This window comes from Nomascus leucogenys, chromosome 14 (genome assembly GCF_006542625.1).
Source record: "Nomascus leucogenys isolate Asia chromosome 14, Asia_NLE_v1, whole genome shotgun sequence".
Classification (NCBI taxonomy): Eukaryota; Metazoa; Chordata; class Mammalia; order Primates; family Hylobatidae; genus Nomascus; species Nomascus leucogenys.
The window spans coordinates 74,927,742-74,952,175 of NC_044394.1; the positions used below are offsets into that span (position 1 = coordinate 74,927,742).

Genomic DNA, 24,434 nt, shown 5'->3' on the forward strand with positions numbered 1-24,434 from the left:
GCTGCCCCACTGCACAGAATAGGGAGGGGAATGTGGGGGCCAGGGAAGTTCTCACACAGCCCCAGGTCCTGGTGATTTGGGCTTGTAGACAAAGCTGTTCTCCAGTCTAGACGGGGAGAGACAGACAGGAAGACACAGAGACACAGAGAGAGAAAGAGATAGATAGACAGAGACAGAGAAGGAAAAAAAGCCTGTAGCCCCAGCAGTTTCCTGTTAAGAATGAATCCTAAAATAATCAGACAGGCCTGGGGTGGTGGCTCACGCCTGTAATCCCAGAACTTTGGGAGGCCAAGGCAGGCAGATCACTTGAGGTCAGGAGTTCAAGACCAGCCTGGCCAACATGGTGAAACCCTGTCTCTTAAAAATACAAAAATTAGCTGGGCATTGTGGCGGGCACCTGTAATCCCAGTTACTTGGGAGGCTGAGGCAGGAGAATCGCTTGAACCCAGGAGGCAGAGGTTGCAGTGAGCTGAGATTATGCCACTGCACTCTAGCCTGGGCGACAGAGCAAGACTCTATCTCAAAAAATGTATATATAAAATAATGATAATCAGACAAGTCAGAATGGAGGTACAGGTAAGGATTTCGCAGCGGCACTGTTTATGATATGAAAAACCTGCACTCCTGAAGCAACCTAAAATGTCCCACGGTGTGGGGCTGGCAGGCTGACGAGGACACAGAATGCCCCACTGCCGCCTGTGCTGTGCTCTCCATGGACAGGCCTGGAGGGCCATGTAGGGTGTGCAGAGTGCAAATGGAGGTGAGAGCCTTGCATATGAAGGCTTATCTAATTTCTGACAGTGACACATGTATTTTGATGGCAAAAAGTCAGGAAACTTACATACCAAACCATAACTTTGCTCCTTTGGGGAGTTGCCTTTTGGGATAATTTTATTATTTTTTAATCTACACTTTAATATCAAATGACAGTGGTTTCCTGAAACATTTCCAAAGTGGTATGAGAAGAATAACAGAGTTAACACTTGAGGTCTGGCTGACGGTAAGCACGTATCTTTCTCGATCCCCCATGTGCCGTCTTTGTCAGGGGATCCTGGGAGCTGACAAAGGGCAGGGGTGACCCTGCAGCACCAGCAGGGGTTGGGCTGGCAGTTCTGTGCTCCCAGGCACTGGGCACTCGGCTCTGCAGCATCGGGAAGAGTGGATACCTAAGATGATAGGCATGCACTGATCCTGCTCTTGTTACCATGTCTGCTGTCCCGCTCAGATAAATGCTCCAGAAACAGCCAAGCTGTCCCAAACCAGCACAGCACAAGCAAAGCGCAGCCAGAGCCACAGTGGGGCCACACTGGGAGGGTGGCCTGCCTGGAGCCTGCCCCGGCACTTGGATCTCCACCTCCCAATGTCCTGGAGCTGCTCAAGCCATACTCCAATGAAAGGGGGGCAATGTGTTTGGCCGGGAGAGACCAAGGAGACTGTGTTTTGTCTGCTGGGCAGAGGCTGAAGGCTAGGCTGAGAGTGCACACCATGCGGAGCACACGCATCGTGGACCACGGCGGCCGAAGGCTCACCATCCCATCTGTGCCAGCACCCACCAACTGCCCTGTGTGAGTCCAACGTAAAGCAACCCACAGGGTTGGGTGTCAGGAGGCTCGGGAGGGCCCAGCCAAGGAACCTGAGGCGTGGACAGTGGGAGCTGCCATAGGGCCCATTCAGGGGTCTGGGGCCTTGGCCAGCCTGACACAGGCTGTCCCTAAAGACAGCAGGAGGGAGACATTCTGGTGGCTTCACTGGAATCCTGGCCTTCAGCTGACACTTGATACGGCAAAAGCTCCAAGCAAATATGTGGGATTTAACAGTAAGCTATTACTTAGAGCTGGAATGAGGAGCAGAGAGAGGTCAGATGTGTGGAAATGCTTTTTCCCAAAGGTCAAGATGAAGAATGCCTAAAACTGACATGGCTGAGCATGGCTCCCGTGTGGCCACCCCTCTTAGCGTGGATGTGTGGTGTGGTGCCCAGAGCGAGGGGTGCCAAAGGACATCCTGCTGTGTAGGAGGCAATGCTGGGCTGGGCTCTGCCCTCAGGGATATAAAAACTAAAAGTACAAAGAAGTGAGTGGCACACTGGTGGTGGCTTCCTGATGCTGATGGGGTCAGTCTGTCCTCTGAATCTGGTCTCTGTTGCTACAGATGCAAACGAGCAGCAATTTGCTGGTGGCCAATGTGGGAGGGGTTCGGGGTCCTCCCACTGACGGGCTCAGCAGCACACTACTGGGGGCCATAGGCCCAGCTGTACAGAATGCGACTCCCAAGAACACGAGGCCTGCTGAGGGGCAGAGATGAGCAGCCACTGCTAACCCTGGCAGGAACTAACTGCAGGGAAAGGGGCCTCTCCTTTAAATGACTATAATCGGGAACTCCTGAGTAAAGGCACAGGCTTCCACATGGCCAGCATTCTGCAAAGCCTGAGCTGCAGCACTGCCTGGATGCACTTTCAGCCCCCAACCAATGGCACCTCTCCCCTGAAGTACTCATAACGAGGTTGAGAGTTGCTGACTGTGACACCAGGGACTTGAGGGCTCCTTGCCTCCAGCTCCAACCATGGTGCTTGGCCCTGGACCCAGGCCTGGCTTCCTCCTAACCACGAGCCACCTCTCTGATGCTGCTTTGATTTTTAATGGCTTAATTTTAAATGATTCTAGGCCTTAAGGGATTAGTAAAGACTTGGCAGGAGTGAGGGAGTCAGCCAGTGATAAAAACAAGAAAAGAGAAAGAGCTCCAGGTGCCTTTAAGTAAAAATAACTGGGGACACAGCCCTCAGACAGATGTTCATCCTATCTCCAAGATCACCCAATGGAAATCTCTGCTCCGACTTCAAAGCTAAGTGCAGCCCTGTCTGCCACGAAGTCACGCCTAGCAGCCCATGCCCAGGAAAGGGCTCCGATTATAATAAAGTAGGTTTGTACCACAGTCTTTTTAAAAGGCTCCATAATGGACACCTGCCAGGATTTGGCCTGGGCAAGTGGACACACATGTTCCAAAGGAGCTGGCCGACCATGCAGTGGCCCAGTTCTCTGAGTCACTGACCCTACAGAACAATAACTCCAGCAATCCCTCCCTTGGGCAGGATGCACAACAACACAGCCTGTGAGCATTTCACATGAGCCCAGTAGTGCAGGGTCGGCTGGCAGGGCTATAGGTAGGGATGGCGGCCTGTCTGATGGCACTTAGCACAAGCAAACAGTGAAGTGACAGCGTGTGCGCTGATGCTGCTCCCTGGGTGCACGGAGCTGCGGGGGCCCTCTGCACTGAGGTCAGGGCTGGAGCTCAGCCTGACTGTGCAGTGCCCCGGATCCAGGCAAGCTCCACTGCTCCTGCATCTCTCTCCCTATCACAGATCTCACAGGTGAATGGCACACAGCCCTGGAGCTGCTAGTCAGTAAAGACTGGGCTGTCATCTGTGATGGCGATGTGTTTCATCAAATTCCAGCCTCCCCTGGTTGGAAGCCTGGTGTCAGCTCTGGCTGCAGTGCTGTGGCCACGGTTCCCCGATTCTAAATCGCCAGGTTGTAACCAGACACTAGAGACTCCTCCGCTGCATTTTAATGGGGCCCCTAAGCAGTGGCTGGGAACCAGGCCATATTAGTTTCCCGCTGGGATTACTAAAAAGGAAAAAAGAGGGTCTGGGGGTTGGCAGGCTGTACGGGGGCTCCGAGTCTCTTTCTTTGACACTATGGAATAGACGAAGACCCCAAGAGGAAACATCTCCTCATTTAAATTTTTAATATAAGTCCAGAAAACCTTGTCATCACCCAAGGAGCAGTGAAACGAGCATGCATTATTCATCACTCACTACCACTCCATTACACGGGGTATAAATCAGACCCTCATGAACTTGCTTCCCAAAGAAAACTCTAGAATAAAACATTTATGGCCTGATTCTTCTGCTTGGTTCTGCAAAGAGGAGCAAGCAGCTGGTGCAGCCAGAGGCCCCGCGTGCCTCTCGATCCCCCTCTCGGGGAGGGCAGTGGCCGGGGAGCCCCAGCAAGGGGGTCTGTCCTGGGAGAGGCAGCGGCCATGCTTTCTGCCCACATAACTTCAGTACTCTCAGCTGGTAAGGGGAACTGCTTGCTCGCCGCTGAAGATGGAGGCCAAAACTCCCCTCCACTGCTGCCCACAAGCCACCTGCTCCCGCAGGAGTTCCAAATTTGCTGCTGGATATTTAATTCTCACCCATAGGTTGGATCTGGCCCAGTGTTCTGCTTTTGTGAATAAAGTTTTATTGGCAGCCAGCCACACCCACCATTCACTGCTGTCTCCAGCTGCTCTGACACTGCAGGGTGGAGCTGAGTCACTGCGGCAGATACCACCTGGCTGCAAAGTCTAGATTATTTACTATCTGGCTGTTTCCTTTAGAAAGCTTGCTGCCCCAGCTCTAGATGTCTATGATGAGAAGGTGAACCTCTTCCCCTTTCTGCCTTTGTCTTACTGGGCCAATAACTGGAACCAAAAAGTGAAAGTTGTGATCAAAAGCTTAACAAGGAATTCCTTGTTAAGGAATATTACTAAGGAGAATGGATCAAAACAATGGAATATAGGAGGAGAACATCCACAACCCGACTCCAGTTTGGTGAATGAAAATCTCAAAATGTCAACAAGGAAAGGGGAGGTCTGTTAAGGAAGTTATAGGACCCCTTTCTCACCTACCCGGGGCTTCCCAAGCCTCAGCTAAGAAGCAACCTATCTTGCCCTGGAGCCTTTCTTCTATCAGGAAGGGCCGTGGATGGCTTCCGCTCATGGCCTTCCTCACAGCTGTCACTCGCCTGTTGCCTCTGACGGTAGGAAGGCCCTGGACCCTCCTCCCTGTGCACACCCATCAGGCCAGAGGCTTCTCCATCCAGTTTTGCATAAAAGGCACAATATTCATCTACACCCAACTGTGCATCTGCTCTGCCTTCAAACAGAAAGTGCTTCCTTTACAGGCGGTGGCTGCAGGAGGGGTGGACTTTGAAAAATCCTTTTGTTCAGCTCTAATTCAGTGTGTCCATCTATCCGTCCTTCCGTCTGAGAGTGCCAGTGCCAGGCACTGCTTGTACAGAGAGGGAAAGCACTCTCTTGCCGCAGCGAAGCTCTCAGGCTGGTAGAGGGGACAGCGAATGGGGGGACGAGGTCCTGAGAGCGAACCCGGCCTGGGCATGAGCGCATGTGGGACCCCGTTTTTCTCACCTCCCAAACCCACACTGCATCCAGGTAACGCCTGTGGGGAGGTAGGTGGTTTAGCCTGGAGTGGGAGGGCAGATGAGCTCTGGCAGAGGGAGGACGAGGCAGTCAGGAGATCTGGGTGGAGAAGGTTCTTAGCTCCTCACAGTCCTCCCATCCAGGGCCATCATGGGTCTTCACATTACAGCCCTGAGGACACCAACCTCAGTGGCCTGGTTTCCTCCTGCTTTACCTGTGTTGATCGAGGCCCTTCCTCCTTTCCACCCTCTGAGGCATGGACTGTGTGCTAATCTCCTGGTGGGTCCCATGGGGCCTACAGGTGAGCATTCATGAAAAACCCTCTGTGGATCCCTGTAGGATGTGGCTTCAACAGCTGCTAGGACAAGGGAGTGGCTCTCCTATGCTGCTAGCCAGCAAGTGCCCACCCAGAGCTCCCAGATGCTCTCCAAATGCCAAGAAGACCCAAGGATCTTCCCTGACTCTGCCCAAGGATGGCCTGGAGGCACAGGCAGAAACCCATGGATCTGGTTCCTAGCTCATCATAGCAGCGAAAGAAACGCGCCAGCACCCTGCACTGTGATTGGTAAACTTTGCAATCAACAAAAATCATCAGGACGCCAGGTCACAGGCAGCCACGGTGTCCTCTGTCCCCACTTAGAGGCCAGGATTGGTAAGTCACGGAGATACAGCTATTTCCAGATTTGCAGAAGAAAGTTTTCTTGTATAAGATTCTCACAATGGGAATTTTTTTTTTTTTTTTATTCATCCCAGGCTCACTTGGTACTTTTTGTTTTGCCTCCCTATAAGGCATGTAATTAAATTCATAACTTTCTGAAAATGCTAAAAATAAGCCCAGGTACTCCGCTATGCAGGCAGCTTGTGCTCTGCAGTTGAGAGCTGGAGCCGGAGCCGGAGGTTGCACAGCTTATAAGCAGTAAGTCTGGGGGCTGCCAGGCCTGAGGCAGCAAGGTCTTGCTTCAGCTCCTTCAGCTTTTCCCCAGCACTTCCTCCTGCTTGAAGCGTCCGTCTGTCTGTCCTGTGGCAGAGATAAGACCCAGCCAACACAGGAAGCTGCATAGAGACAAATAGCAGGTGGTGATGCATTTTAAAGTTGTCCAGAAGCTTCCATAAGGAACTCTCCTCATTTACTTCTCAGACACGAAAAGACTTGAGAAATGCTGTCTTTTGATGTTCTCCCTGCTGAATTTCAAACACTTCCCCTTCCATTGATTTTAAAGGGTATGTTCCTAATTTCCAAGGGTTGCTTATTTGGAGGTAATTTGTAAGCCATGGTGCTCTCCAGAACAGAGAAGCTGTCAAGGGCCGATGAAGGTGCTGGTCCTGGCGGGATGGCGAGTCAGCCTGCATCTGACCACACTCTGGAGCCAGCAAGAGCCCCTGCCCAGAGGCAGGACACTCACGGGCAGTATTAGTGGGTGCCACACAGCAGTGCAAGCATAGCCGTCAGCGCCACACTGGCCTCACTTTGGAAAGGTGTCGGCTCTTCCTTTGAAGCTTCCCAACTTCTGTGCTCAGAAATGCAAACTTGCAGGGAAGTGGCGCCTGGGGACGGTTCTCCTCAAGGCCCCGCTGGACTCCATGTGCCCACCCCCTCAAGAGGGCAGGGCTGTAGGATTGTCTTCGACCACTGAAATGCCCATGAGCAGAGGCTTCCATGTAGCCTCTGCACTGGTTGCCTCACTTTTGTCCCTGCTATGGTCCTGGAGACATTCTACACTAGGAGTCAGAAGGCATTTTCTGTAACGGGCTCAGTAATAAACATTTCAGGCTGTGTGGGTCTTACGATCTCTGTCACAACTCCTTAATATCTCTGTTATGGCCTAAAAATACCTGCGGATGATACACAAATGGGCGTGTGTGACCCTGTTCCAGCAAAGCTTTCATTTACCAAAACAAGCAGTGGCTAGACTCAGCCTGTGGGTGTTTGCTGGTGTCCCAGGTAGGGTGGCAGAGCCAAGCCCTCTTCTACCGGCGACTCATAGTATGAGTGAGAAGCAAGCGTCCGCAGCTTGGTGCCTCCGAGAACGTGGGCTGCTTATTACGTGATGTAGCTGCTCTCAATGATGGACCCAGGCACTCCAGAGCCGACTGCCCATTGAGGGTCCTCGGGCACCTGCTTGACTTCACACTTGGTTTATGAGGAAATTTTTCTAAAATCTAAGCAATCATTTCCCAATTTGATCCAATAACCTCAAAAGCAAATGTGTCATAGTGGAGTTGGCCTGAATGGCCTCTTTCCCTCTCCTCTGATTATCCTCCCTCCCCAAGCAGAGTGCTGACATGTGAATGATACTCCGTTACGCCCAAAGCACCAGCTGAGCCTCTGACCTCTCTCAGTCGCAGAGGAAGAATCCCTAGGGGTGCAAACATGAGCAGGACAGGCCATCTGAGGCTCAGCCGGCTGCATGCCCTGGACACCTTCAGCCAGTGCCCCGCGGCTGCGTCCTCTCCCCAGCCATCGATGTGCAGCCGGGCCTGCGGGGGTTGGGGAAGGCCACACAGCCTCTCAGGCACCACGCTGCTTTATGTACAAGACCATCCAGTGAGGAATGCTGCTGGTGCTGTCTTGTGGCCCACCCAAGAAGGAAGCTAGCGTGTGAGAGCCCCACCTGTGGGCCAGTGGCACCTAGCTCCTGCCTTCAAGGACCTAAAAGCCCAGGGAGGAAGGGGGGATGGCCATACACACAAATAATGTTCCATCATGGGCACATGGGAAGTCCTGTAGGCAAAGAGACAGTGGGGGAATTGATTTGGTGGTGGAAACGTGACATGGGGCCATAGAAAGCTGCCGAAGAGAGGTGAACATGTCAGATTGCCTGGAAGGGTGGGCAGGAGCCTTCTGCACAGGTATGTGTCTGTGTGTTGCCTGGTAGGTAGAATGCCATGCTGAGGGGCAGCAAAAGGGACATGGGCAGGTGGGAAGGGATTAGCTGCGGCAGTCTCGGGGAGAAATGGACCAGGGTCAGGGCAGCGTAGTGCACAGGCAGCAGATCTGCACAGGCTCACGGGAGTGGACAGTGCTGCCAGGAGCTGGAGAGGCAACCAAGGGCCAGTCTGAAGGCTCCTCAGAACTTTCCAAGGGACTCAGGAGGGAACTCAGGGGCAGGGAGTCAATGTTGGGGAAGATGAAGGGTATTAGCGAAGACGAAGGGTGTTAGCTCAGGGCACCTAAGGACAGTGGTGACTCCTTGAGGAACAGATGGAATACAGAAGGGGAAGCAGGTTTGCGGAAAGAGGGGTGTCATCAGTTGTTTCTGGCATGCGCTGAAGTCGAGGCGTCTCTCCAGGAAGCCAGCAGGTAGTTGGAGAAGAGAATCTGTAGTTTAAAAGAGGTGCTGGCAGGCAAAGTTTAGGGACGTTGGCTGGGGTTCTGGAGAGGGCGAACCCCCATGGGTGAGTATGCCCAGGATGAGAAGAGAAGGTGGGTGGTATTGTGTATCTACAAATGTAGGGGTTAGAAAGAGGGTCTGGCAGGAGGGGCCAGGACCAGGCTCCACTGGAAAGAAGAGTCACAGATCAAAGAGGACAGGCTCAGGAAGGGGTGCTGTCCACAGCGTCAAGTGCTGCCAAGAGGTCAAGATGGCGGATGAGGAAGGAGGATGCTGGACAGGGCATTGGTAACTGTGGCTGGGTCAGCTTCAGCAGCAGGGGTGGTGGGCAAGATCAGACTGCAGAGAGTCAAGCACATCCATGGGAAAGAGGAAGCAGTAAGTCCATGAGAGAAGAATGAGACTGGGCCTTCTGCAGAGGCACTGGGAGGGGGCACCCAGTGGGAGAGGGGTCAGCTCTGCTTGGCCGCCAGCCTGGGCCACACCCCACCTGTGCAGGCCCTGTGTGCCCGTGGCAGCCTCTGGGAGGTGCCCAGCGGCCAGCCCCAGCAGCTCCTTGGCCACCTTGACTGTGCTTGTGGCCGGCCTAGGTCCGGCAAAACTTCCTTCTAGGCCCCACTCCCCCATCCTTCTGTCCCCTGTCCCTGCCCCTGCAGAGTGGCCGCTGAGACTCCCAGTCTCCAACTTGTAGCATTTCCCACATGGCTACTCAGAGGCCAGGCACTGGCCTGTTCTGCATCAGCACCTCCCTCCCCGCCGGGCCTTGAGCTCACCTTACACAGCTCCCAGCTCTCTCCTCAGTTCCACAGCTCTTCCTTTTCAGCATTCTCATCAACAAAGCCTCAACCTAAAGCCCTTTCCTGCAAAGAGCTTGACAGTGGATATTTCAGGCTGTGTGGGTGTCAGAGTCTCTGACACTTTTTCTTCTCCTTCCTTTACTTCCCCTCCTTCCTGCAGTGGTCTTGGCCACACCCACTTCTTACCCACCACCAGCTTTCCAAAACCTCCAGGACCCAGCACAGCACCAAGCCAGAGATGGGCTCTTAGAGCAGAAAGCAGTGACTACAGATGATGTGTCTGGTGCCTGCTGTCTTGGACTGGTGATTCATTCCGATTCCCTGAGCAGCAGAAAGAGCCACGACAGCCAACACTCAAGGTACACCTACCGAGGAGGGCAGCCCACATGCACGCCCTCACTCCACCCTCACAATGGCCATGGTGGGGGTGCACAGCTTGGCTCCATTTCACAGACAGGTAGCGGAGTTTTTGGGAAGAGGTCAGGCAGCTTACCCAAGGTTGCAGGTACAAGGATAAGTGCTCAACCTGGCCGTCTGGCTCTGGAGGCTGGTTCTTAACTGCAGGGCTCCAAGAGGTTTAGCAACTCTTCTGGGGTGACACAGCTAGAGAGAGGGAGCCCACACCTCCACCCCAGCACCCTGCATTGAGCCTGGCCTCAGCCTAAAAGAAAAGCAAAGCAGGGGCACTTTATGGAGCACTGCAGGGACCTGCTGGCATTCTCCTGCCTGTCTCCTTTGGCCTGAGGTGAGCCCTGTGCATTTTACGGAGTAAACTGGAAAGTTAAGTGACAACCATATCCTGACAAGAGTGGGGCCCTGGAAGGCCAGGGAGGGCTGGCACGGAAGCACAGCCCTGAGGCATCACAACTACCCCTGGGGCCTCGGCTTCCTCATCTCTGAAGTGGAAACAATGAACGACTGGCTCACTGTGGGGTGACGTGGGCCACGCAGTCGGGGAAGCTGAGAAGTGATGCAAGCCAGGACAGAGGAGGTAAGATCAGCAGAAGCGGAAGGAGAGATGGGGACAGGCAAACTACAGACGCATCCCTGACAGCTGCGGGGAGGAGGCCAGTCTCGGCTAGCACACAGCTCTCAGGCTGTGCCCCCAGGCTTCATGGTGCTCGGGCACTCTGAGAAGCAGGGAAGTGTCCTCTGTGCTTCAGACTCACTTCTATAGAAACCACAGACGCACGCTTCCTTTCTATTTTAAGACAACACCAAAGAAAGAGCAAAACCAGTCCATTACAGCGAGAGCCCCTTAATTCGGCCAGCTGAGGGGCTTCCTCATCCACATCCCCCTACCCACCCTGACTGTGGATCAACTGCAGTCGATGCGTTGGACAGCACAGTGCCCGGCAAGCAGCCCATCTCCACTCCAGCCAGCTGCTTTTCCAGGGCAGACGCCTGCTGTTTGGACCTTTCTACAGAACCCAGTGCAATGTTCAATGAGGATTCAGTAACTGTCGGGGACGATACCATGCTCACCCGAAAAGTAAATGCACTGGGACACACAACCCATGATCTGTAGTCCTCTGCCCTCCATGGCCCAGAAGTACTGGTCCAGATGACCAGCCTCATACACTTCACCAGCCTGTCTTCCTCTACAGCCTCAGTCCCCAGGTGTCAACAATTCATCCTGTCAGTCAAGACGTTCTTTATCACAGCCTGAATGGACACGTTGGGTCCCAAGGAGACTGTGAGAGGCAGGGGACTGGCTGCTGCAGTGGCCCTTGCTGGGGCCAGCACTGCCCCATGCTGTGGGCACCGAGGAGCCTGGGGCTGCAGGCCTTCCTGCTCTGTTCACTCCGCGTTTCCCACGATGGCAGTGCTGGCATGTGAGGGGCCTCTGTTTGTGGATGAGCCCATGACACAGCAATGCTGAATTTCTCCAGGCCAATGATCAAAGCCGAAGTGCCACCCACTAACCACAGAATCCTGTGCCTGGGCTCCCTCTCCCGGGCTGTGGCCAGCATGGTGGGGAAGAGAATCCCTGCAGCACTGTGGTCACAGCAGGACCTGAGTCTGGCTCGCCTTGGGTTCCATGGGCCAGTCCTCAGGCCAGGCACTTCCTGGTCAGATGCACACGGCCAACAAGTTGTAGGAACCAGGAAGGCAGTGCAGAGCAGGGGCCGATTGGGAGGGCTTGGTCTCTGGGCACATCCAGACCATAGCAGCACACTAGAGCCCGCAGGGGCAGCACGCACAGCTCACACCTGCACCAGGTGCCCCTTCTGTCTCCCGGCAGCTCGATTAAATCAGGACAGGGAGACAGGTGGCAACTGCTTCATGTGACCTCTTGCCCTTTGAGGTGACCCCAACTAAAGTAGCCTGGCCATGACTTTCGCTTCAAATCAAACTGCTAGAAAATGGATCCCAGGATCCCAGTCCCACCAATCCCTAATTCCAATCCCTGTGGAGCCAGGTAGTATGCAAATTAATAGAAACATCTGTTCCCTTCCTGCCCCAATAGACATCAGACTGCAGGGAGCTTAGAAAGGTTCCCTCTGCTTGTTTTAGCACAGAGGCCATGGCAACATGAGAGGCTGGTGCAGGTGAGGATGCAGGAAGGAGAGGAAACCGGTACCTGTGTGTGCTGAGCCCACGTCTCAGGGGCCTGTGGGAAAGTGGCAGAGAAGATGCCCCTGGCCCTCTTGGGACACAGCAGCAGCTTTGCAAAGTTCATGGGCCCTGTGGGCTCCTTTTTTAGAACTCCAAGGAACATCAAGGGCAGCTTTGGACATATTACTCACAAATTACAGGACACAGGCCAGATACTTGTCAGGATAGGCACTGGCCTGGCAGTTCCAGGGGCACCTCTGGCTGGTGATCGGGAAGAAGGGCCCTCCCTCTGGCTGATGGGGGTCCCTGACTACAGTGAGAGTGGCCTTTGCTCTTCTAGGAAGAAGGAGACAAAAGACCTACCCAAGTGGTCCACAAGGGCCAGGCTGCTGCTCCTCAGTCCTCTTCTTAGGGGTACCCCTCAAACCTGCCGCAACTTCCCTTTGAGCCAAATTTGTTTCACAACACAACTTTCGACTGTTCACACTGCCAACAGCTGCTCAGGTTGCCAAGGAGGGACCCCAGCTCTGGGCCAGAGTTATCACACTTTGTCACTGGTGACAAACAGGGTGAGCTCCCCCGAGTCTTAGCACTACCATGACAACCTGCCCAGTGTCAAGGATGTTTGAGCAAAGAATAAGCAAGACTATTCCAAGAGCCACTGCTTGTGGCTTTACCCCCCAGATGTGCACACACGCAGGGAGCACAGCCACGCTGGTCCGCCACTGAGTCACCATGCCCCTCCCAGGAATTTCCAAATAGGAGGTGCTCAAGAAGAATTTAGCCCAGGTCAGGAGTGGAGTTAGGGTTGGGACCAAGGTTATGCTTTTCCCCTTACAGAAAATGCGCTAGCAGCCCCAGTGGCTGTTCTTTGGGGAATATGGCTCCCAGGCACAGGCTGTGGGAGCTTCCAGGCAGTGGGGTAACCATGCGGGCAGATGACTGCATGGTCACGGCTCCAGACACTACAGCACCCATTCCAGACCTCAGCCTCAGCTGCCGATGAGAGCCAGCGTTTGTGTGTGTGTGCACACATATGCCTGTAGGCGAGTGTGTATCCACCAGTGTGTGTGTGTGCATGTATAAATGTCTACATGTGTGCACGGGTGTATGTGTGGGTGTATATGTGGAAGGGACACATATAAGTTCACAAGTGTGTGCATGTGTGCACATGTGTGTTATGTGTATACGTATGTGTGTGTGCATGCATATGTGCAGGTGTGCACCTGGAGGGGTGTGTGTGTAAATGCACCTGTATGCATGTGTGTGCACATGCATATGTGTGTGCATGTGGAGGGGGTGCATATAAGTGCACATGTGTGCACAGGTGTATATGTGTATATGTGTGTGCATGTATATATGTGTAGGTGTGCATGTGGATGGTGGTGTATGTAAGTGCATATGTAAGTGTATGTGTGGGTGTGCAGGTACATGTGTGTGCCGTGTGTGAGTGCACATGTGCGTGGGAGTGCATACGTGTGGGTGTGCATGTGCTCAAGTGTACATGTAATATGTGTGTGTGCGTGCGTGTGTGCACGTGTGTGTAGGGGGCATTTCTAGGTTGATGTGGCACACGTAGATCACATGGCCCTTCTCCAGAAGCTCAGCAATTTTTAAGACAATTCTCTGTGTAAAGTTGTCTTGAGTTCATTGTGATTTTGAATAAGACAGTTCTTGCCAGCCAGTTGCTTATTGGTGTCTGCCCCAGATTCCCCGCAGATCAGCGCCCTTGCTCTGAGGCGTGTCCAGGGCGGCCAGAGGGGCTCTGGAGGGAATGTGGAGTGTGGTGACAGGTAGGCCGCTGGGTGGAAGGCTGCAGCGCAGGGAGAAATGGCGTGGGCACCATTGTGTGGGCACCTTGGGCTCACCCATGCACATCTGCCACAGTCCTGCAGGAGATCAGATGACAATGGCACAGGAGTGTGGCTGCAGGGTCACCCTGCCGGGCACTTGGAAAGCCCCTTCCATCCCCTGCTGCAGTCTCTGCATTCATAAAGGGGAAACTTGCCCAACTCCTGCCCTGTGCATGCCACTGTGAGGGGTCTTATCAGAGCTACAGAGGCAAGTACTTACTAAATATTGCTCATTATTTAAAAACTTTTTAAATCATTTTATTTTTATTTTATTGATTGACCGATTGGTTGCTTTTAGAGACAGGGTCTTGCCCAAGCTGATCTTGAACTCTTAGCCTCAAGCAATCCTCCCGCCTCGGCCTCCCAAAGCACCAGGATTACAGGCATGAGCCACTGTGCCCAGCCTTTAAATACTTTGCTTTGGTTACTTCAATTTACAAAAAAAAAAATAGTGGAAATGGAGTCTAGAAATAGAAGGTATCTGCAGAAACAACAGTAACGAAAGTACTCAACAATGTACTTTATTCTGGTTCTGAGCTCTGGCTCCTTCTTTCTCTTGAAAGGGAAATTAGCAAACATTGCAGAGATGGTAAAAATGTGCTAGCACTAAGCCAAGACTCTTCCAGGACATAATCGGATATCCGGAAGCCAACTGACATGGGAAAAACCTTGTCATGAGATGGGTGGGTGTTACTCAGACATTCCCTGGACCACTGAGAATCAGCTCACACACCACGAGGCCATCTTCTGAACCAGGGAGGGCACACTCACCATTCTCCACGCTTCTAGGGGGGCCTCAGTGCCAAGTAGCAAGGGACAAACCCTACTCAACCCCAAAAGGCAGTTCTGGGGTGGCTTCCATGCTAGTTGAGGAACAGGGGACACTGAACATGGAGCTGAGGATAGAACCTCAGAGAACCCAGGGATGCCTGCTCTGGCCCGCGGGATGTTACCTGGATGGGAGCAGTGCACGACAGATGAGCAAGGTCTCCAATCCTGGCCGCGGCTCGGGGATCACTGGAGCTGATCAACACTGGAGCACTAATTTCCATGGAATGCCTGTGGCTGGCAGTCTGGGAGGATCTGTGCGTCACACTGAGCGCGGTGAAGGAGTGGCGTTTCTTGGTGTTCTTCTTGCCATCCACACGCCGCTGAAAGGCACTGACCGCCCCTGAGCTGCTTAATGTGGGACTTGGGGCCATGCTGGCCACAGCGCCGGAGTCAGAGGGCAGGGAGGCATTGCAGCTGGATGCAGCGGCTGGGCACGGCTTGTCCATCTCAATGAGCTGCTTGGCGGAGTCGTTGAGCTGAGTGAGAAAGGGGAGAGGGGAGGCTTCATTAAATCATGGTCACATGCCACACCAGCCCTCTGCACTCTCCAGGCCACATTTCCATTCAGAAACTGGCAACACGTTCAAATCCATCAGACTGCAGGGAAAACACAGAAGAGGCTGGTGCGGTGGCATAGGTTTTATTGAAAAGGTTTTTGGAGCAGCTCAAAAACCCCAGGAGCCATGACGGAGAGAGGGGATTCATAGAGAGAGGAGTTTTCCAAGGGCCACTACCTTGTCGCCCCAATCTTTTCAACTGCTGGCCATTTCTGGGATGCACGGTGCAGCCTTGCAGACAGTGAGAGACTGGGGACAAGAGGGGAAGGAAGCCCCACATCAGAAGACGTGGGCTGGCCCTGCATGCTTCATGACAGCAGGTTCCCAGCCTGCCCTGAGCACTGCAGGTCCCTGGAGGAGATTTCAAAGCATGTGACTGGAATGCACTTTCTAATGGCTGGTGACTGGCTGTGGCAGGGGAGTCTACTCTGGTCAGCATGAAACATGGAAGCTCTTTTCAGTAACTGCCTCCACTCAGGCTGTCAAGCCCCGGAAGCTGGCCTGAGCGCACCCCAGGAGGTGTCAATAATCTGTCATCTTGAGTGATTTGGCCAGGTCTCAGGACACGACTCCTTCCCACGTCTCCCACTGTTCTAGCAGGCATTGTGCGCAGCGAAGAGTTTGACGAAAGTCTGATCCTGGGTGGTGCTTATCAGGAAAGGTGGCGTGAAGGTTCGAGTCCATGAGCAACCGGGGAATAAACCCTCCTGGCCGGCTAAGCCACATCCTTCCTCTCAGGGCTGCGGCATCACCTGGAGGGGCTGGGAGGGGCAGCCCAGGCACACCCACTGGGGGAAGGTCTGTGAATTACACAGCCTGGGGAGGTACCAGCTGTGAGAAAAGGCTCCCTGGGCTGGTGCTCGGGGCCTCAGTTAGGTCAATTCACCATCTGTGACTGACAGTGTCCCCTGACCCTACACCTGGAGGAAGTTTCCCACTTGGGTGCCCAATGGAGCCCCTTCCTTCTTAGGCTGTACTCGGCTCAGCCTAAGTGCATAGCTATATGGGGAGCTGACAGTGATGTGAAAGAATAAAGCAGAGGGAACTCTTTACTGTGTACACAGAGGTGGCTGGGAAGAAAATATGATGCTAGAATCATCATGGGATGATTGCTACAAGCTGGGTTAAGCAAATGCCATCAGGCTGGGTAAATGCCTGTGAGTTTCCACTCTTTCTCCCTCACCTTTCCAGAAGTAGCAGAAAAAACTGAGTAAATGCCAGCTGCCCTCTGGGCAGACTTCCCTGGAGGAGCACAGAGCTCAGGGCAGGAAGAAGCAGGAGCTGTCTCTGAGTTTTCTCCTCACCAAGCAGCAACTGAGCAGGGTGAGGTGGTTGTGTGCAGGGCTGGCACATTCTGTCTGCCAGGGTACTGTTTTGGGTTTGGGGCCTACAGGGTCTCTGCAGCAGCACGACTGGGCTCTGTGCTGTAGGGCACCACAGAGGCACCTAGGCCAGTGGCCAAAGGGCTTTCTGAAAACTGCAGGTAGGCCACCGGGGGGCATTTTGAAGCCTTCATGGGAAAAACGGGACTCAGCAGTGGTCAGGAAGGACTTACAGGATTCAGAAAGGAAGAGGAGAGAGGCAGTGAATCAGTGAAATCCACGAAGGTGGGAACCACAGCAGGCAAGTGAAGGACCGTGTGAGCCGCTATGGAAGTGCAGGCTACCTGGGGCAGAGTCACGCCCGCTCTGTGGCCAGCCACAGGTGTAAACTTGGCATAGGCTAAGGATATAGGCTAAGCCCTTGCATGAGAGGCCAGCAGGTGCCAGGAGGGGCCTGTCCCCCAACACCTACCAGGAGTAGAGTCTGACGTCAGCCTGGTGTAGGAGATTCCCCTCAATGCTGTGAATCAGTGAAGGGAAACACCAGGTCTCACCCAGATACAGAACTAGCATTTGCAGCTGGTAGCACCTTGATGAGTTAAAAAAACAAAAACAAAAAACCCAGAAGCCCTGCTGAGTTTAAGTGGCATGAGAAAGGGTGACCCCATCACAGGGCTGCTCCATGCAGGCCGAGCAGATCACAGGAGCAGGGTGGCTGCGGGTTCCAGCTGCCTTCAGACCCGGCCCAGGCACATGGCTGTCAGCATTTCCACTACGAATATCTGCCTTTCACAGGGAGGTTATGAAAAACCTCACTCTGGGCTCCAACATGTGTGCTCTAAATCTAGGATTATTTCCTTTGAAATATTTCCTCCAACCAGGCTCAGCTGTTTTGCTCTATTTTATGGTTGTATTCATTTGCTTCCTCCTAAGTGCTACTCAGAGAACAAACCAGTGCCTGTTCCCTCCCACAGCCCTCCGTGGGGCTCTCCAAATACCTGGGGGCCAGCTTCCTGGACCTCAGTGTTCTCTGCCCACTTGACAGGGTATAGAGGAAGACAGAGCAGCAGGGCACAGTGAGCGCAGTCCTCCATTCATCTCACTCACTGGCATCGGAGCACGTTCTAAACACACCTGCCACGCGCCTGCACTTGGGACATCATTACACAGCAATCATGGCAGCAATAATGCTGAGGCTGGGCTCACATGATTCCCTTCTCCCCAAAGGAACAGGCCTGGAGTGTTTCACTTAGTCCTCCTGTGATTCTGTTGAGTTGGTACTGAAAACTGTTTTCAAAATCAGGAAATCCAGGCACCAACAGTTGTTGTATGCACGTCCAGAAGAAATGGGGCCCTGATCTGAATGTCAGCATGGATTTCCAGGCTCCCTATTCTCATCAGGGGACACACCAGCCAGGAGCACAGTGCCTGGCCCCTCAGCAGTGCCACAGGTCACTGAGCACTGGGCGGCCACCGAGAGGCTGCTCGCAAGTGACCGCACTGTGCCCCCTTCACGGCGGAGACGGAGAGTGAGGGTGGGGAGACAGCATGCATCCCTCATGCCTTAGCAACCCCAGCCGAAGGCCAGGGCTGAAAGTGAAGGCAAAAAGCTTCCACCAAGATAGGCAGCTTCAACAGATGGCAGAAGTAAGAGCTCCTGCCTCAAAGAAGAAAGTCCTCAATGCCTCATCCAAAGCTTCAGCATCCCCAGCATCCCCGCAGCAGCCAGGCAGGCGAACCGCCTGCTCCCAGCTCCTCACTCTGCAAGTTGGTGCAGACTCGTCTCGCGCACAGGCCTCCATGCTGCAGGGAAGACAGGCGGCTCTGCCCTCCTGTGTGGTGTGGATTCAGCCTGAGGGTGCACCCCTTCCCACCAAGGTGCCATCTGGAAAGGAAAGGACTCCAGTGGCTCTATCTGCATGTGGGGTCACCATGTTTGTTCATCAGGTGGATGCCCCCCTCCTACGTAGATGTGCACACACATAACCAATGCACCCAAAAACTAAACTTTTCATGTTTTTTAATGGAAAGAGAACACATTCTCAACTTCCATACAAAATGGAAACAAAATGATAACATCAATATTTTAAACATCTTGGTAACTTTATCCATTCATCATGAAGACTGCTCCTAGTACCTGGGCAGGTGTGTGCCCATCCCAGAGCCTGCCCCTCTTCTGGGGCCCCTCTGCAGGGGCCACCCCCTAGTCCGATGCTCTTGGGAACAAGAAACCGGATGGGGTAGGAGATTAGCTCAAGGGGGTGGTGCAGTCTTGTCCATGGGACAGTAAAGGTTGGGCCGGGGCTCACCAACCCACAGGGGACCCCGCTTACCACCCTATGGTCTCTGTGACCTTGAGTGGCTGCCTCCTGGCTCAGCAAAGCCCTTCCCAACACTTTGTCTCCCCAGCTTTCTTAGGTTAGATGTGATTTTCTTCCACAACCACTTTCCAAACACAGAACAGTCTAGAAAGGTAAGAAAAACTGAAGAGTTTCTTCCATCATCCTTTAAACAATTCTATAGAATGGACTCTTGGTTTAAAGTGCGCTGTAGCCTTGTGGCTGCGTCTGAGGGTGGGGCTGGGTTGAACAGAGAAGACTTTCTCCCTGCAGCTCCTGGAGCCATGGGTCTCCTGACTCTGGTGGGGAGGTGTGGCCAGCCCAGGAATTTCAGCGCCGGGTCCACGACGGCACCAGAGTACACTCACCCCAAATCCCTGGGTCTGATTGAGGATACTTTAAACTGAATGTATGCAGGGTTTTTTTTTTTTTTTTTTTCTTAAAAAAGGAGTAAGATGGGCAAGCCAGTCACGAGGGAGGACAGCAGCTGTAACATGAAAAGAAGGGCAGCGGTGTGGGAGGTGCCCAGCTTCAAAAAAAAATAGCGCAAAGTAGTTGTGTCCCCTTGGGCCCCTGCACTGACCCAGAGTGGAAAGAGCAACCTCAGCACTGAGCAACAGGGCTTGGGAGCGTGATACAAGGGAGGGAACATGTCCTGAAACCCACATCTTGGTGGAAATCCAGGAAGCCAAGGGTGCAAGCAGGAGGGCAAGTGCTCACAGTTTAACAAGAAGGCAACACATGACTCTTTTCATGGATGCACCATTCAGAAAACAAAACGGACTGAGCACCTACCGTGTCCTGGGCTCTGCTCAAAGACCTGCTCTAAAAGTTTCTATTTCAGTGTGCACTGAACGACCTGGGGATCCTTCACAGAGGCCAACTCCAGCTCAGTAGGTGTGGGCTGTTGCGAAGTTTCTGCATTTCTGCCAGCTCCCAAGAGACGACGCTGCTGTTCTTTGCAGATGCCATTGCAGTAGCAAGCTTCTAGAACACTGTTTGCAAGCTCAGTTTCCCAATGGCAGCATCCTCCCTGAGAACCCTCCACGGACCAGACTCGCATGTTCCAGAGACTCCTGTGAGGCGCTCGCCTTTCCCTGAAGCTCCCACTCTCACGGCTGGGTGCGGCAGAGGCCACCAAGGCTAGTTGCTGGCCTTAAAAGCTTCACAAACTCAGGAGCAGATGAAGAATGGCCTTTGCCTGCCTGAAGCTTTTGTTGGGAGACATCTCGGGAGCCTCTCCTCACTGAGACGGGCAGGCAAGATGGCTGGACTGGGCTTCGATCAGCACTTGCCAGTTGTAAAACACGTCATTCTTCAGGAGACTAAGCAGGGGCGGTGGTGAGGGAAGGATTCCCTTTAACATTGGTTCCTTCGCCCTCCTCATAGGCACCCCTCATCCTGAAGGGTTGTGTGTGGAAAATTCCCAGAGCCTTTAAGGAGAAAGGCTTCCAAAACTGGGGACTCTTTGCCAGTGACTAAGCTAGTAAGAAGCTAGGGGGCCGGGCGCGGTGGCTCACGCCTATAATCACAGCACTTTGGGAGGCCGAGGCGGGCGGATCACGAGGTCAGGAGATCGAGACCATCCTGGCTAACACGGTGAAACCCCATCTCTACTGAAAAAAAAAAAAAATTAGCCGGGCATGGTGGCGGGCGCCTGTAGTCCCAGCTACTCCAGAGGCTGAGGCAGGAGAATGGCTGGCGTGAACCCAGGAGGCGGAGCTTGCAGTGAGCCAAGATCACGCCACTGCGCTCAGCCTGAGCGACAGAGCGAGACTCCATCTCCAAAAAAAAAAAAAAGCAAGGGGCCTGGTGACCACCCCTGGCCAAGCCGACTTTACCTTCATCCCCACATGTGCCCATCCAACCCTCATATCAACCATCTGAGGTGACAGCAATGTGGCCATTTTACAGATGAGGAAACTGAGGCTCAGGGAGGTTAAGTGACCTGTTCCAAGTTACACAGTGAACAAGCAGCACCATTGCCACTGCTCACCCCTTTTCTGAGATGTCTCATTGAATCTGCTGCCATCCCCTCGTCACTGCAGAGTATGAGGCCCTTCCCCTCTTGCTACATCTTGATGTAAAAAAAAGAATATATTCACTGAGGTATACCTATGCCCTTGACTACTGGAATGGGTTGGGTACATTTTAGAGATTCAAATGTGGGTCTTCAAAAATCAGGCCTTTTTGGGCTAGGCACAGTGGCTCATGTTTGTAAACTCAGCACTTTGGGAGGCCGAGGCAGGCAGACTGCTTGAGTCCAGGAGTTCGAGACCAGCCTGGGTAACATAGTGAGACCCAGTCTCAGTAAAAAATAAAAACTAGCTGGGTGTGGTGGCATGCGCCTGTGGTCCTGGCTACTCAGGAGGTTGAGGTGGGAGGATCTCTTGAGCCTGAGTGGTCACGCCACTGCACTTCAGCCTGGGTGACAGAGTAAGACCCTGTCTTAATTAAAAAAAAAAAAAAAAAAAGACCATTTTTTTTTAGGAGGTTAAAGATGACATGAAAAGTAGGTCAGGCAAATTCTCATACGGGACAGATGCCAGCTATAGTAACCAAGGGTGGGTGGCCGTTCTGTTCCCTTCCCTTTATTCACAGAAGTAGTGGCCTCAGAGGCCTGTGGACAATGCCAAACTCTTATTTCCTGGGGACATCGAACCTTAGGCATCTGTAAAACACTGGTGCCAGCACTCTGGACTGATGCTCCCTGCCTGGCCACAAGCCATGGCCACGCACCTGCTATGGGAGAGGCTTCTACCCTGGAGGAGATTCCCACCTTGGAATTACAGTTTGACAGAGGCTGAGCAACACTAGAGCACTGCAGGAGCATGCTGCAGACCTGTGTGAGGCCGCCGGCCCTGCCAGAGTGAGGCCCCGAGCCCATGGGTGACCCGCATCCCTCCAGCACGTGGCAGATGTGCCTTTTCCATCCTGTCCTCTTGGTGTTTGCATTCTAGCCCTGGTCCCCGTCCTGTAATGGCTGAAGCATACAGGTCAGGCTGCTGTCAGGCTGCCCAATGGGCTGGCGAGCTGAGGTGACTATTCGGATAACTGAAGTTTACCACGCAGGTGCAAACCTGCACTGCACAAATGGCTGCCTAATTTTGCATGTAAAGCCTGAGTACAGGCAAGGCTTTTGGAAGAGTTGACATCTAAAAATCTGAGGAGGGAGTGGGAGCGAATGGTTTTCATTTCAGCCCCCTCTTATGGACAAAACCCTGTCCCTGTCAGGTGCAGGCTGGTCCCATGAGAGGCAAGTGGCACCCGTCCACCTCATCCGCCTCCGGGTGCTAGCTGCTTGGGGGCAGTTGGCCAAGCTGCAGATCGGTTTGTGGAACCTGCCCGCCTACCCCAGCTGTCTCACAGCCCACAGCGGCATTCCTGCCGGGACCCTCCAGAGAATTCAGGGGCTGCCCTCTGCTGGTGCCCTACGATGTGGCACATTAATCTGCACACCCTGTGCCAGGCTCATCTCATAGTGGGGAGCCCAGGAAACGACTACCCCTGTGAGACTCCACAAGCCAGCCCTCAAAACTAAGGTCTGCCAAAGAATCTTCGGCTGCCCTGGGGCTAACAGTCAGTGCCTCCTTCCTCATCCAAGAGTCCATGGGTCTCTCCAGCAGAACCAGAAATGCCGACCACACCCTCACTTGCACCTCTGTCATAGTTATGTCACCCTTCTTCCTCCCTGGATCGCACCCTAGTCCTCACGGGGAAATGAGGCTCCACCTGCTTTGAGTTTAATCCAGGAGGGTGATGTGTCCCTCCTGGACTGGCAATCACACTGTCATTTCAGTATTAAGACCTGCCAGAAGGAAGATTCCAGGACTAAATAAGAAAACAGAAAACTTCACTCATTTGCTAGGAATGTGTGAAAGTCCATAAAAGGCCCAGGAGCAGCAGAATGGCCTGATTAGCCCCTCAGCAGGGGTGTCCTGTGAGCAGAGGGACAACTGATTAGAAGTTTTCAGACTGGGCTAAGGACTCTGTGATAATTTTACCTGAAGATGAACTTAAAAGGAGATAAACTGGTAGTTTATGGGCAAAGAAGTGTGTGAAGGGCACCATTTATTCTCCACTTTCTCCAAGAACTGCAGCAAAGAAAGTCTCTCTGTTGGGACAGTGAAGAGACCTCAGACCCCTGGCAGCAGGCAAGGACCCACATGGCCTCCGGTAGACACTTAAATCCTGGGCGAGTCCCTCCGGTGGGGTGTGTGCTGCACATGGATTTCTGGCCATTTTTAACCTAAGGAGCAAAGTGATTAATTTCCCAGGGCCCTTCTGCCTTAGAAATCGCAGATCTTAGGTGGGTGAGGAGGAAAAAAGGGAGCAAGAGGTGTGGCTGGCACAGATTCAGGAGAAGGCAGATGGCAGCTCCACCCAAAGGGCTCCCAGGGCCGGCCCAGCCACAGCCCAGGCAGGTGGGCTCTGACCTGTTCTCTGACAGTGCACCCCCATCAGGGAGGCATTTCTGCACATTTATATTCTAATGTACCAATGTTCACTCGCATTATACATATGTAATGTGTATCTTTTGGTGTATTTATCTAGTGGACCAAATAATATATTTATCAAAAATATATAAAATAAGCATATACAAAATAGAAATTAAAACTAACAAGTTAAAATTTTCAATAAGTTCGAATAGAAGTTCTCATGTCTTCTTTGCACAGAGTGGCACGCACCCCACCGTGGAGATCTTTGGCTTAGAGCAGTGGTTCTCAAACGATCCACTGATTGGGTCCTGACCGGCCTTTTTAAGAAATAGAATAGAGTAAATATTGGTATGCATCCATGCAGTATGGAAGTAGCTTCACAGACCATTTCTCTAGGCTCACACACTCACGCACTGTGCCCTCGGTCAAGACGTCAAATGCAGTGTCACTGTGGGTCACACCCACAAAGACAGAAAGCCGTCGGCACCCAGGGGAGATGACAGACATTTCCTCCAGTAGAAATAAAAGGCCCTCTTCTTCCTGTTTGCACAGAGTGTGAACCTGATGCACAAGGAGGGGGGCCTGGCCCTCACTTGCCCCTCTTGCTGAGGACCAGGAGGGACCCTCACAGCTGACTCAAAATCCACAGGCACCTGGGGCTGGGACTGGATGTCTGTGTGTCTGCAGATGCGCCCACCTGTGTTCTATGTGCAGCTTCTCTGGGACAGGAAACCAGCTCCCAAGGTTGGTGGCACCTGAACTTACCCCGGCTTGTGTGGCCTTGGGCTTATGATGCTGCATACGATGGGCTCCTGGTGTAGCTGGAGGGATGGTGCATTGGGTTGTGGTTTACAGGACATCAGCCAGACTATCGTGGTGGCTGTGCACTGCAGCCCTCATGTTCTCACCTGCTACCTCCTCACCACTAATCTCTATTACCTAGAAAGCCTCCAGGCAGCAAGCATTTCCTCCTTCCCTCCCCCTGTCTCTACACCCCCTTCTCTCCTCTAGTCTCTCTCTGACATCCCAGAGCAACCCTAGGAGCAACAAAGCCAAAGTGATCAGATCAAGATGTCACGGCTGATCCTTGGAGTTCTGAGGATTAGAGCCTACTTCATCCTCTTGCAGGGGTCTAATTGCACAGATGCTTCAAATGTTTAGTGCTAGGGGCAAAGTTCATGCTCGATAAACACCTATTCCATGCATAGG

The 24,434-nt window shown here is 53.1% G+C and overlaps 1 protein-coding gene across 1 annotated transcript in view; it reads right to left on the bottom strand.

The window, feature by feature from the left end:
• SH3RF3 (SH3 domain containing ring finger 3) overlaps positions 1-24,434 on the bottom strand; it is a 370,655-nt gene that overhangs the window by 92,278 nt on the left and 253,943 nt on the right. The window contains exon 4 of the mRNA XM_030827021.1: positions 14,691-15,044. Within this exon, the coding sequence (XP_030682881.1) occupies positions 14,691-15,044 (354 nt within the window). The remainder of the gene's footprint in view (positions 1-14,690; positions 15,045-24,434) is intronic.